Source organism: Hylobates moloch, unplaced genomic scaffold (assembly GCF_009828535.3).
Source record: "Hylobates moloch isolate HMO894 unplaced genomic scaffold, HMol_V3 SCAFFOLD_7, whole genome shotgun sequence".
Lineage (NCBI taxonomy): Eukaryota > Metazoa > Chordata > Mammalia > Primates > Hylobatidae > Hylobates > Hylobates moloch.
Window position 1 is genome coordinate 101,259,765 of NW_026652282.1, and position 12,870 is coordinate 101,272,634.

Sequence of the window (12,870 nt, forward strand, 5' to 3'; positions counted from 1 at the left end):
AATTGCTTGAACTTAGGAGGCGGAGGTTGTGGTGAGCCGAGATTGCCCCACTGTACTCCAGCCTGGGCAACAAGAGCGAAATTCCATCTCAAAAAAAAAAAAAAAAACAATTGAAAATATCTAATGTTCACATTTTCAATTCAACAAATCTGTGGGTTAGTTTGCTTTTTGGTTTGTTTGTTGGTTTTAGAGTGGAGGTAGGGACTTAAATCAAAACTCATTATTTCCAGGGCAGATCATATATTATAGTACACAAGTCAGTTTTCAAATTCCAGATTTGCTTTTCGCAGCAATGCCTTCATTTTGTTAACAAAAGTGGCCTCCTATATGTTCCTATCAAGTCCATTTATAACACATTCAACACAGAGGAGTGATAATTTCCCAAAAGTTCAGTTGGGGTAGAGGTGGGGGCGGGGCAGGCATCACATAGAGCTAATAGTAGCACTGTCTCATGGTGTGAGATTGAAGTTTCTCATCTCACTTTTTGTTCATGCCATCTCCTCCAATACAGTAGGATTTCATTAATAATTTGGGATTTTGTTTTTTTTTTTTGAGACAGAGTTTCACTCTTCTTGCCCAGGCTGGAGTGCAATGTCACAATCTCGGCTCACTGCAACCTCCGCCTCCTGGATTCAAGCAATTCTCCTGCCTCAGCCTCCCAAGTAGTTGGGATTACAGGCGCCCACCACCATGCCCGGCTAATTTTTGTATTTTTTGGTAGAGACAGGGTTTCACCATGTTGGCCAGGCTGGTCTCGACTCCTGACCTCAGGTGATCCACCTGCCTTGGCTTCCCAAAGTGCTGGGATTACAGGCGTGAGCCACCGTGCCCGGCCTTTTATTTTTTTTTTGAGACAGAGTCTTGCTCTGTCGCCCAGGCTGGAGTGCAGTGGCACAATCTTGGCACACTGCAACCTCCATCTCCTAGGTTCAAGCAATTCTCCTGCCTCATCCTCTCGAGTAGCTGGGACTACAGGTGTGCGCCACCACTCCTGGCTGATTTTATATTTTTAGTAGGGACAGGATTTCACCATGTTGGCCAGGCTGGTCTCGAACTCCTGGCCTCAAGTGATCCACCCGCCTCAGCCTCCCAAAGTGCTGGGATTACAGGCGTGAGCAACCGTGCCCAGCCCATAATTTGGATTTTTAAACCATTAAGTTATTATGGTCAATCCAAAATAACCCAAAGAACTTGCTAAAGTTATATCAATAAGCAGCTTTTTATTGAAGGACTGAAAGAATTAAATAGAAGGCACAGTAGCACTGTAAAGCTTTCTCAGAACATAATAATCTTTTTCTATGTATGTGTGGAACCCAGACTTTCTTTTTTGTTGTTAAAAATGTCTTCTGGACAATCAGAAAATCATTATTTGTCATCCTTCCCTTTGGTCTTTCTGTAAACCATTTCTCGAAAACTGGCCAGAATCTTGTTCTCTCTCTTTCGTCTCTCTTCTTGGTTAAAGGATGCAAGGGCTCTCTTCTCATCAGCACTGTAGATCTGGTTCTCTTTTCGCAGTCGCACAGCCTCCATTCGGCGATGCCTGGAGAGAATTTTATTTTTGGCTTAATTTCTCAGTAATTATTTTCATAGTACATCCTCATTAATCCTTTCTTACCCAGAGTGGTCGATTTAACAGCTGACAAATAAAAATTGAAATGGGTTAAATTTCCAAAAGATCATTTATTAATATTTTAGCTGCCTGACACGTCCTTTTTTTTTGTTTTGAGACGGAGTCTTGCTCTGTTGCCCAGGCTGGAATGCAGTGGCGCAATCTCAGCTCACTGCAACTTCCACCTACCTGGCTCAAGCAATTCCCCCATCTCAGCCTCCTGAGTAGCTGGGATAACAGGTCTGGCTAATTTTTGCATTTTTAGTAGAGATGGGGTTTCACCATGTTGGCTAGGCTGATCTTGAACTCCTGACCTCAAGTAATCTGCCTGTCTCAGCCTCCCAAAGTGCTGAGATTACAGGTGTGAGCCACTGTGCCCAGCCCTGATATGTCTTTGATTCATTTCCACTATTCAAATAATGATCTCTGATTTCCTGTCAACATAGTAAATGTTATCCTTTTGTTTTTCCTTTTTGTGAGATGTAGTCTGGCTCTGTCACCCAGGCTGGAGTGCAGTGGCACAATCTTGGCTCACTGCGACCTCTGCCTCCTGGGCTCAAGTGATTCCCCTGCTTCAGCCTCCTGAGTAGCCGGGAGTACAGGTGTGTGCCACCACGCCCGACTAATTTTTGTATTTTTAGTAGAGATGGGGTTTTGCCATGTTGGCCAGGCTGGTTTCGAACTCTTGACCTCAGGTGATCCACCTGCCTCGGCCTCCCAAAGTGCTGGGATTACAGGTTTGAGCCACCATGCCCGGCCGCTATCATTAATTTCAAATACTAAGGGTATACGTCTAATTTGTTTCCAGTAAAACAACCAGAAATGGGCAAATTATTAAACTTCCTAGGTGATATATCCATTTGCCTTTGTGGAATTGGAAGTAGGATAGATAAAACATTTAACTAGTCATTAATCAGATGGAACTTCCTTCAAGGTTCTACTTTACCATAAAACCAAAGGAACCAAGTCTAGGCTGGGCACGGTGGCTCACGCCTGTAATCCCAGCGCTTTGGGAGGCTGAGGCGGGCAGGTCACCTGAGGTCAGGAGTTCAAGACCAGCCTGGCCAACGTGGTGAAACCTCGTCTCTACTAAAAATACAAAAATTAGCTGGGTGTGGTGGCGGGCACCTGTAATCTCAGCTACTTGGGAGGCTGAGGCAGGAGAATCGTTTGAACCCAGGAGGTGGAGGTTGCAGTGAGCTGAGATCACGCCACTGCACTCCAGCCTGGGAGACAAGAGCGAAACTAGGTCTCAAAAAAAAAATAAAAAAAAAAAAAAAAAAAAAAAAAAAAAAAAAAAAGGAACCAAGTCTAAATCTATAATTGAAGAGCAGTTTTTGTCAGTGGATTTAACTTCCAAGTCTCCCTCTGTCACCCAGGCTGGAGTGCAGTGGCATAATCTCGGCTTATTGCAACCTCCGCCTCCCAGGTTCAACCGATTCTCCTGCTTCAGCCTCCTATTTCATGTACTGATGGTTCTTTCTTTCCCCATTGATCTGACATGCTATCTCTTTCATACACTGAAGTTCCATACATGTATGGCTATCTTTGGGCTCTGAATTTTATTTTAATTTTTTGAGATAGTGTTTCGCTCGTTGCCCAGGCTGGAGTACAACGGCGAGGTCTCAGCTCACTACAACCTCCGCCTCATGGGTTCAAGCGATTCTCCTGCCTCAGCCTCCCAAGTAGCTGGGACTACAGGCACTAGCCACCACGCCCAGCTAATTTTTGTATTTTTGGTAGAGACAGGGTTTCACCATGTTGGCCAGGCTGCTCTTGAACTCCTGACCTCAGGTGATCCACCCGCCTCAGCCTCCCGAAGTGCTGGGATTACAGGTGTAAGCCACTGTGCCCGGCCTGAATTTTATTCCACTGAACAATTCAGTTGTTCTCCTATGCTTTCTAAAGTGCTGTAAGCTTCATAATAAGTCCTCCTATCTTGTAGGGGAAATCTTACCTTCCTGCTCTTCTTTTTCAGGAGTGACTTGGCTATTCTTGTCCTTTTAGTTTAGTATATAAATTTTAGAACTGGCTTATTAAGTTTCATGAAAAACTGTGTTGTGATTTTGATTGGGACTGTATTGAATATAAAGATCAATTTGGGAAGAACTGACAACTTTACAATATTGCCTTCCTATCCATGAACCTGGTATCTCTCCAGTTATTTAAGTTTTCTTTAATCTTACCTTCTTGCTCTTCTTCTTCAGAAGTGACCTGGCTATTCTTGTCCTTTTAGTGTAATATATAAATTTTAGAACCAGCTTAATAAGTCTCATGAAAAACTGTGTTGTGATTTTGATTGGAACTGTATTGAATATACAGACTCTTAATGTCTTACATTTTTCCCCATAGAACCTTGGGCATCTTTTGTTAAGATTTATTCTTAAGTCTCTCGTATTCTGACACTGTTATAAACTTTCCAGGTTTCTCTCGTTAGTAAATAGAAATGCAGTTCATTTTTATTGGAACTGTATTAAATATACAATCTCTTAATAATGTTTTATAGTTTTCCTCACAGAGCCTTGGGCATCTTTTGTTAAGATTTATTCTGAAGTCCTTCATATTCTCTGATACTATAACAAATGTTGTTTTCTTCTTATTTAGTTACATTTTCTAGTTGTCTGTTGCTGGTAAATAGAAATGCAATGGATTTTTGTGTACTAACCTTATATCCAACCATTTGTTAAACCTTCCTCTTACTTATAATTTATCTGGAGACTCTTTGGGATTTTCTATGTAAACAATCAAATCATTCACCATGTCATTCACAAAAAAATGACATTTTTTTTTTTTAAGACGGAGTTTCACTCTTGTCACCCAGGCTGGAGTGCAATGGCACAATCTTGGCTCACTGCAACCGCCTCCGGGATTCAAGTGACTCTCCTGCCTCAGCCTCCTGAGGTGCTGGGACTACAGGCATCCGCCACCATGCCCAGCTAATTTTTGTATTTTTGGTAAAGGCAGGGTTTCACCATGTTGGCCAGGCTGATCTTGAACTCCTGACCTCAGGTGATCCACCCGACTATGCCTCCCAAAGTGCTGGGATTACAGGCGTGAGCCACCGTGCCTGGCTAAAAAATGACATTGTTATATCGTCCTTTCCAATCCTTATTATTGTTATTATTATTGTTTTTTCAGGCTGAGTCTTGCTCTCCAGGCTGGCATGCAGTGGTGTGATCTCAGCTCATTGCAACCTCCGCCTCCTGGGTTCAAGCGATTCTCCTGCTTCAGCCTCCTGAGTAGCTGGGATTACAGGTGCATACCACCACGTCTGGCTAATTTTTGTGTTTTTAGTAGAGACAGGTTTCGCCATGTTGCCCAGACTAGTCTTGAACTCCTGGGCTCAAGTGAGCTGCCTGCCTTGGCCTCCCAAAGTGCTGGGATTACAGGCACGAGCCACCGTGCCCGGCCTTCCTTTCCAATCCTTGTGTCTCTAATTTCTTTTTCTTGCCTTACTGTGTGGGTCCTCCAATGCAATGCTTCAAATATTGGTCCTCAGTATTACAAGATTCTGGAGGTGCTTCAGGGTTTCTGCAAATATTTGCCTTCAATGTCATTTTAAAATAGTTATCTACTTAAAAAAAAAGTTTATCAAGTTTTAAAGAATCCAAAATTCAATTTGATCTAAGTACTGCTGCCCTAATTAGCTCATTCTCCTGGTTCTTCCTGGAACTTTTATCTTTCCTAATTTTATATTCATTTTCCCATGCTGAATCCAGTGTCTTTTTAAAATTTATTTATTTATTCATTTATTTATTAGCCAGGATATGTTCTCAGCTGACCAATGTCTTTTATCATCTTTTTCTGTTATTCAGTCTCAGAAATCTGGGTCCATAAAAACTGGAGACAAACTTGTAACCAGGAAACACTGTCTTGTGAAAATATTTTCCTAACTGCCACATTCCTCATGGGGCAGTGATAAATAGCTGAATTTAACTATATCCTCCAGTGGATAAAATATCTGTAAGCAAATACCAACTAGGAAAGGACATTAGAAAGATTGATTCTTAGAAGTCAGAAATATAGCTGAGTTTGAGGCTGAGTTGCATATATACTTGGAATTGCAGAAAACCATGTTATACTAACAACACTAATATCAAACCAATATTTATACTCTAGTTTTCATAAGAAACAGTCACTTAATGAAAATCAATTACCAAAATATAAGTCTGGTAGTAAAAAAGAAGAAAAAGATCTAATCATGGAAACTGAGCTTAATGCCAACAACATACCTGCTACCACTCATTACATAACCTGAGCATTCAAATGATGCAATTTCTTCACTTGTCAAGCCAATTTCACCTCTTCGTGGGATACGTTTTCCAGCTTTTACATATTCAGCCATAGCTGCACCTTCACCAGGTAACAGAGCATGGCCATAGCTACAAAGTAATTCAGAATTCAGAAAAGGTCCATTAAATCATCTTAATATTAAAAGCTTATAATCTAAAGAGAGCACCAAAAATCCCCACATTTTCTCTCAGACAAGAGTAGGAATAACAGTGCTCAGCAGTAGTGTGCTAGGAAGCTTAATGTGAATTGCTTTATCCTAATTAGTATATTAAACATTGCATTGCACTATGACCTATACAACTAACCCAGAAATGCAGAAATATTTTGGAAGAAAAGAACTGATGTGAGTATAGATTCACAGTTTACAATTATGGATTAATTTATCCCTACAGGTATTGTCATTACTGATTCTGGCTCCAGCTGACTCCCTTTCCCTTTTTTCCTTAAAAAATCCAAAGTATGCCAGGCACAGTGGCTCATGCCTATAAGCTGAGCACTTTGGGAGGCCGAGACGGGAGGATCACCTGAGGTCAGGAGCTCGAGACCAGCCTGGCCAACGTGGCGAAACCCCGTCTCTACTAAAAATACAAAATTAGCCAGGCATGGTGGTGCATGCTTGTAGTCCCAGCTACTCAGGAGGCTGAGGCAGGAGAATCACTTGAACCTGGGAGGCAGTGGTTGCAGTGAGCCGAGATCGTGTCACTGCACTCCAGCCTGGGTGACAGAGTGAAAATCACACCACTGTACTTCAGCCTGGGAGACAGAGTGAGACTCCATCTCAAAAAAACAAAACAAAACAAACAAAAAATTCTAGGCCAGGTGCGGTGGCTCACACCTGTAATCCCAGCACTTTGGGAGGCTGAGGCAGGTGGATCATGAGGTCAGGAATTTGAGACCAGCCTGACCAACATGGTAAAACCCTGTCTCTACTGAAAATACAAAAAAAAATTAGCCAGGTGTGGTGGCGCGTGCCTGTAATCCCAGTTACTCAGGAGGCTGAGGCAGGAGAATCGCTTGAACCTGGGAGGCAGAGGTTGCAGTGAGCCAAGATCACGCCACTAAACTCCAGCCTGGGCAACAGAGCGAGACTCTGTCTCAAAAAAAGAAAAAAAATTCTGCTGATAAAAAAAAGAAAAAAGAGAAAAAAAAGGAATAAAAAATTCTGTGAGGATCAAAGAGAAATAGAAATCACACCTACTTGTGGAGGGGAAGTATTGGGAATCAGAATATGCATCTCCTTTTGAAAAGGGCTTCGAAGGATAGTAAGTAACGATTTTAACAGGAAGAAACTGGGGATAGGGAAGAAAACAGAGGGCAGGGAAAAGAAGGGAAGGCACACTGGATGAAGAATAAGCTGAACATGGCATAAAAGTTGCAAAGTGCACATTAAGCCCAGGGAATAGTTAGTAGTCCAGCTCAGCTGGAACCTGGAGTAGAAATAAGGGAATAAAGTCAGATAAGCTTGGCAAGGTAAGTTAGAACCAGACTTTTTGGTAGGTACTTTAGATATTATAAACACACTGCTACTTACTTCAGAGGTTTATCATCTTGAGAGGTAAGTGTTTTTGGAGCCTCTGGGCCAATTAAATCTGAGGGTTCTTCAGCCTCTGCATGAAGGATATTAAGAAACACATTCACATTCTGACTAATTGGTTAATGTTTCATCTGTTCTGAGTTAAAGTCTATCAGAAGAACCTACTTGTTCGATCCTTCCAGGGATTTTCCAGAAACTCTTCTTGGGATTCTTTAGAGCTTGAATCACTGGACTCTTTTCTGCTCTTCTTAGACCTCTTTTTCTTATATTTCTTCCTATAGGGATTTTAATTTGATACAAATTCACTTAATCTTCCTATGTTAGAGGGCATCTTAATTTTTCTTTTTAAATTTTGAACTGGTGACTATACATCTTAATTTTTCAAGGCAAAGAAAGGTGACAATAAAATGATCTGAATTCCCAGCTTATTCAAACTTGCAAGATAATTTTACTTAAAAAAATCTGCTTCTAACTTATCCTGGGAAACAGAGCAAGACCCTGTCTCCATTAAAAAAAAAAAAGTAGCTGGGTGTGATGGCACACACCTGTAGTCTAAGCTATTCAGGAGGCTGAGGTGGGAGGATCACTTGAGCCCGGGAGTTCGAGGTTGCAACGAGCTATGATTAGCCCACTGCACTCCAGTCTGGGCAACAGAGCGAGACACTGTCTCTTAACAATTTTTTTAAAAAGTATTCTAACTTATTTAACCAAATCATCTTTTGCTATAAAAATTATCACTAAAGGAGGCTGGGTGTAGTGTTTCACCCCTGTAATCCCAGCACATTGGAAGACTGAGGTGAGTGGGTCACTTGAGCCCAGGGGTTAGAAACTAGCCCTCGGCAACATGACGAAACCGTCTCTACAAAAAATACAAAAATTAGCCAGGTGTGGTGGCACACGCCTGTAGTCCCAGGTATGGGGAAAGTGGAGGCACAGGTGGGAGGATGGCTTGATCCTGGAAGGTTGAGGTTGTAGTGAGCTGTGATCGTGCCACTGCACTCCAGCCTGGGTGACAGGGTGAGACACGGTCTCAAAAAAAAAAAAATTCACTAAAGGGAACAATGAAATACAGTTCTGATGTTGTAGAAAGACAACAGAAATAAAACAGCCTAAAAAGTCCCAACAATTTGAATGTTATGAATAATTTTATGTGTAATGGATTAAAATATGTCAAATATGTTTAAATCCTTGGGTTAATAATACTTTTAAAAAATCCAATTCATTATTTGAAAAGTCATAAAACAAAAAAAATCAAGCAATTATCCTGCTCTTACTATATAAACTGTATTTCAGGGTATCTAAATAGTTGATGAGGGTTAAGTTTCTCTTATAGAATTATTCTGCCTAATAAATGAAGGATAAAGCCAGGATTAGACTATCACCATTTTACAACCCCTAATGAAATAATGGATCGAGATAATGACCATCAATGGCTGTTAATATGATAAAAAGTGACAACCAGACATTATTTGCCTCCTGACAGTATACAGCACCACTTATGAAGTATTCTTGCCCCAAACTCAAATCTGAGCCTTCTCAGGCCTCTAGACCTATCAATCTATTGGAAATACAGAGGACAGAACATGCCAAAGAATACCATAAGAATACGGTCATTGCAATTTAGGGACATTATTTGGATCCTGATTGGAATAAACTACAGAAAAGACTGCTGAGAATAGAGGAACTATTATTAAATGTTTTAGGCACAATAATAGCATTCTGGTTATGGGTTTTTTTTTTAATACAGAGACAGGATCTCGCTATGTTGCCCAGGCTGGTATTGAACTCCTGGGCTCAAGCGATCCTCCTGCCTGGCCTCCCAAAGTGCTGGGATTACAGATATGTGCCACTGTGCCTGGCCAGTTTTTTGTTTTGTTTTGTTTTAAAGAATGCCTATCTTTGTGAACCCGGGAGGTGGAGCTTGCAGTAAGCCGAGATCACGCCACTGCACTCCAGCCTGGGCGACAGAGCGAGACTCCATCTCAAAAAAAGAAGAAGAAGAAGAAAAAAAAGAATGCCTATCTTTTAGAGAAAGGTACTGAATTGCTTATGGATGGAATGATATCTGAGATTGGTTCCAAAATAAATGATGGATGGCAGATACTGCCCATGAGTTGATAATTATTTAGACTGCATGACAGGTGCAGGAGGGATCATTATACTATTTTATGTAATTTTATATGCATTTGAAATTTTCTGGCCGGGTGCGGTGGCTCACACCTGTAATCCCAGCACTTTGGGAGGCCAAGGTGGGAGGATCACTTGAGGTTAGGAGTTTGAAACCAGCCTGGCCAACATGGTGAAGCCCCATCTCTACTAAAAACACAAAAATTAGCTGGGCATGGTGGTGGGTGCCTATAATCCCAGCTACTCGGGAGGTTGAGACATGAGAATCGCTTGAACCTAGGAGGCGGAGGTTGCAGTTAGCTGAGATTGAACCACTGCACTCTGTTGCCTGACAGAGTGAGACTCTGTCTCAAAAAGAAAAAAAAAAAAGAAAAGATTTTCCATAATAAAACTTAAAAAACTGACGATCTGTGTTTCTTCTTCTTTTCCTTTTTCTTGGCTTTCTTTGCTCTCCTTTTGTTATCTTCATCTGCAAATTAAAGCACATTACAATTAAGAAAAAATTTTTTTAACTCTAAAACCGTAGTACTTTTGAGTAGGTAACTATCCTATTGCTGTCCCATTTATTGTTACAAAGAAATTACCTCATTGAAACATTTATTGCTATTTGTTAGGAACTGCAGGAGGTACTATGAACGTAGAAATTAAAGTCACTAGGTATTTGATGATATAGGGTATTATTATTAATTTTATTGTGTGAGATAGTGTGGTGGCTAAGTAGGAAAATGCCTCTTTTTACGGGATGCATACGGAAATATTTAGGGTGGAAGTGTGATGATATTTGTAATTAACTTTGACTATCTCAGTGAAAAGCCCATATTTGAAGCAAATATGTAAAAATACCAACAACTGCCAAATCTAGTTGATAAGTATATGGTATTAATGATACTATTCTCTTCGCTTTTCTGAATATTTAAATATTTTCATGATAAAAAGGGAAAGAAAACTATGTGTGTTGGAGAGGGGAGAGAAAATACTTTCCTGGAGCTCAGTCTAATGGAGGAGACAGATAGGTAAAGAGATCAATACAATCTGGAATGATAGAGGGAAGCTTGGGGAACCTGGACACACAGAGGAGTCTCAAAATCAGACTGATTTGGGGAGGGTGGCTGAGGAATGGTTGATCAGGAAAGGTGACTCTTAAAGTAGTTCTTTGATCACAAAAGTAACACATGCCCATTGGTGCAATGAGTAAACCAAGCTGGATGGAGGGAGATACTGGCATTGTAGGCAGAGGGCCTCTCTACCAAGTAACAAGAGAAAGAACATGGAATACTGAGGAGACAGAAAGTAGTTTTCAGATTACAGAGGATGTTGCAAGAGAGTGTAACAGGGTATATGTGATTAGAGAGAAATGAGTCAGGGTCTGAACTTTACCCTGAAGGCTATGGAGTGCTATTGAACGATTTTAAGTAGGTATTTGGTGTTATGGGGTATTATTACTAATTTTATTGCATGAGATAGTGTTGTAGTTAAGTATAAAAATGCCTCTTTTTAAGTGTTGCACACAGAAATATTTGAAAGTTCTGTCTTCCAGCACTGAGGAAGAGAAGTGACAGGGAGGGCCAGGAAACTTGGGCGATATCAAAGGAAGGTGAATCTTTGTGTAATGTGTTAACCTCAGAGGAGGCACCTTCTGGTCAATCATCAGCCAGGAGAGAGTACAAAAAGGAGACTCTTTGTCATGCACTACCCCAGATAGGGTGCCTTCCACAAATAGGCAGCCAGCATGAAGCAGGCACTTTATGGCATACCTTTTTGAAAACTGTACAGAGGTGCTCATTGAGCATGAGAATTAAACAAAAGAGCCCTTCCACCGGGCTGATGCAGCCCTGTAAGGCTTACTTTGGTACAGCCCAACCCCCTGACTTGGTCTGGTGCCATGTGCCTTGTACACTTTGCACAACCAATCGCAATCCGGAGTCAGATTGCTTAGGTTTGAATCCAAACTGTGTGACCTTAGGGATAGTACTTATAACCTGCTCTGTCTCCATTTCCTCATCTATAAGATGTACCCTACAGTTATTGTATGGATTAAATGGCAATAATGAATATAAAGCACTTATTGGGTGGGGTACCTGGCACAAGGTTAGCAAGTGTTCAAAAACTCTTCAGTATTATTATTGTTTTCAGGAAGCTTCTTCTAAAATAAGTTTTAAGAAGTAAAACTGCAAGCAAGGCTTGCAGAATGCTGTTGGCATTCTTACCACTGGAGTCTGTTTCAGAATCAGAGTCACTGTCGCTATCTTCAGAATACTTCTTATGTTTTCTTTTCGATGATTTTTTCTTTCTCCTTTTCTTGGACCTTTCTTTTGAATGGCTAGACTTCTTCTTCTTCTTTTTTTCTTCTAAGAAAGTACAAATAAAAAAATTATATTCTAAAAAACTATTTCTGAACATCAAAAGAAACAGACGATGGGCAATTTGAGTAAAAGCAAAGTCTAATGTTCAACTATTTACAAACTGATTTTTTTAAATCTCTCAATAAAATAGCCTGTATTTTAAAAATACCCTTTTTTTTTTTTAAATACCTTCTGAAGTAGAAGCTGAAGTAGTGCTTTTCGTTGGCTCTTCATCCTCCACTGGTGTATGTTCATCAGAACTGAATTTAAATAAAATGGTTATAAAAATTAGGAAAGTGATGAGATATGGACCATGGAGTATAAAAATAAGAACTCCAAATTTTTCAGTAACAGCATCAATTGTCCAAGAACCATTAAAAGCAAGCATTGGAGATCCTAAGGCAGAACTTGGGAATCAAAAAAACCAAAACAACAACAACAAAGCAAGCACTGAACTACTTTCGTAAACGTGCAGTTCAAGGGTCTACCATCTTTGTAATAATAAAATAACTTATCATTTGCATAACACTTTAGAGTTTACATAGTGCTATTTAAACAAAGCAGCATGAAGGATTTATATTTTCACAAGAAACTACAGGGAAAAAGTAGAGAAACAGGAACCATAGGAAAGATTAAAGAAACTGGGTATAAGAAGGCTGAAGAAAGACTTTATAATTTTATTTTAAGCACGTAAAAGACAAATGGTAAAGCAGCAACTGTTCTGTCTCCTCAGAGCAAAAACCTAACAAACTACAGTCTAAAGAGATGTTGTTCTTTTGCAGAGAATTCTGAAAATGAGTATTCAAATTCTGCAATAGTTTAGAAAAGGAGTTTCCACATCATATAATCTTTTCCTCTGAAGATCATACTTGGAGTAATTTAAATATTATGTAGAAAATTATTTTGGCTGGGCGCGGTGGCTCATGCCTGTAATCCCAGCACTTTGGGAGGCCGAGGTGGGCGGA

The 12,870-nt window shown here is 40.4% G+C and overlaps 1 protein-coding gene across 1 annotated transcript; it reads right to left on the reverse strand.

The window, feature by feature from the left end:
- Window positions 1–134: 134 nt before the first annotated feature.
- LOC116811993 (NF-kappa-B-activating protein-like) lies at window positions 135–12,375 on the reverse strand. Its single transcript, XM_032757526.2, has 7 exons — window positions 12,095–12,375; window positions 11,771–11,911; window positions 9,969–10,032; window positions 7,602–7,711; window positions 7,434–7,509; window positions 5,842–5,991; window positions 135–1,540 (listed from the first exon to the last, which is right to left on the reverse strand). The coding sequence occupies exons 1-7, from the start codon at window positions 12,291–12,293 to the stop codon at window positions 1,366–1,368; spliced, it is 915 nt and encodes a 304-aa protein (XP_032613417.1). The 5' UTR covers window positions 12,294–12,375; the 3' UTR covers window positions 135–1,365.
- Between the last annotated feature and the right edge of the window lie 495 nt (window positions 12,376–12,870).

Excerpts from the sequence above, each read along its gene's own strand:
- LOC116811993 (XM_032757526.2), bottom strand. The coding sequence starts at position 12,293 with ATGCTTGCTTTTAATGGTTCTTGGACAATTGATGCTGTTACTGAAAAA. Across the intron at positions 10,033-11,770 it reads TTCTGAAACAGACTCCAGTG|ATGAAGATAACAAAAGGAGA; the intron begins GTAAGAATGCCA and ends TTTAATTTGCAG. Across the intron at positions 1,541-5,841 it reads TATGTAATGAGTGGTAGCAG|GCATCGCCGAATGGAGGCTG; the intron begins GTATGTTGTTGG and ends AATTCTCTCCAG.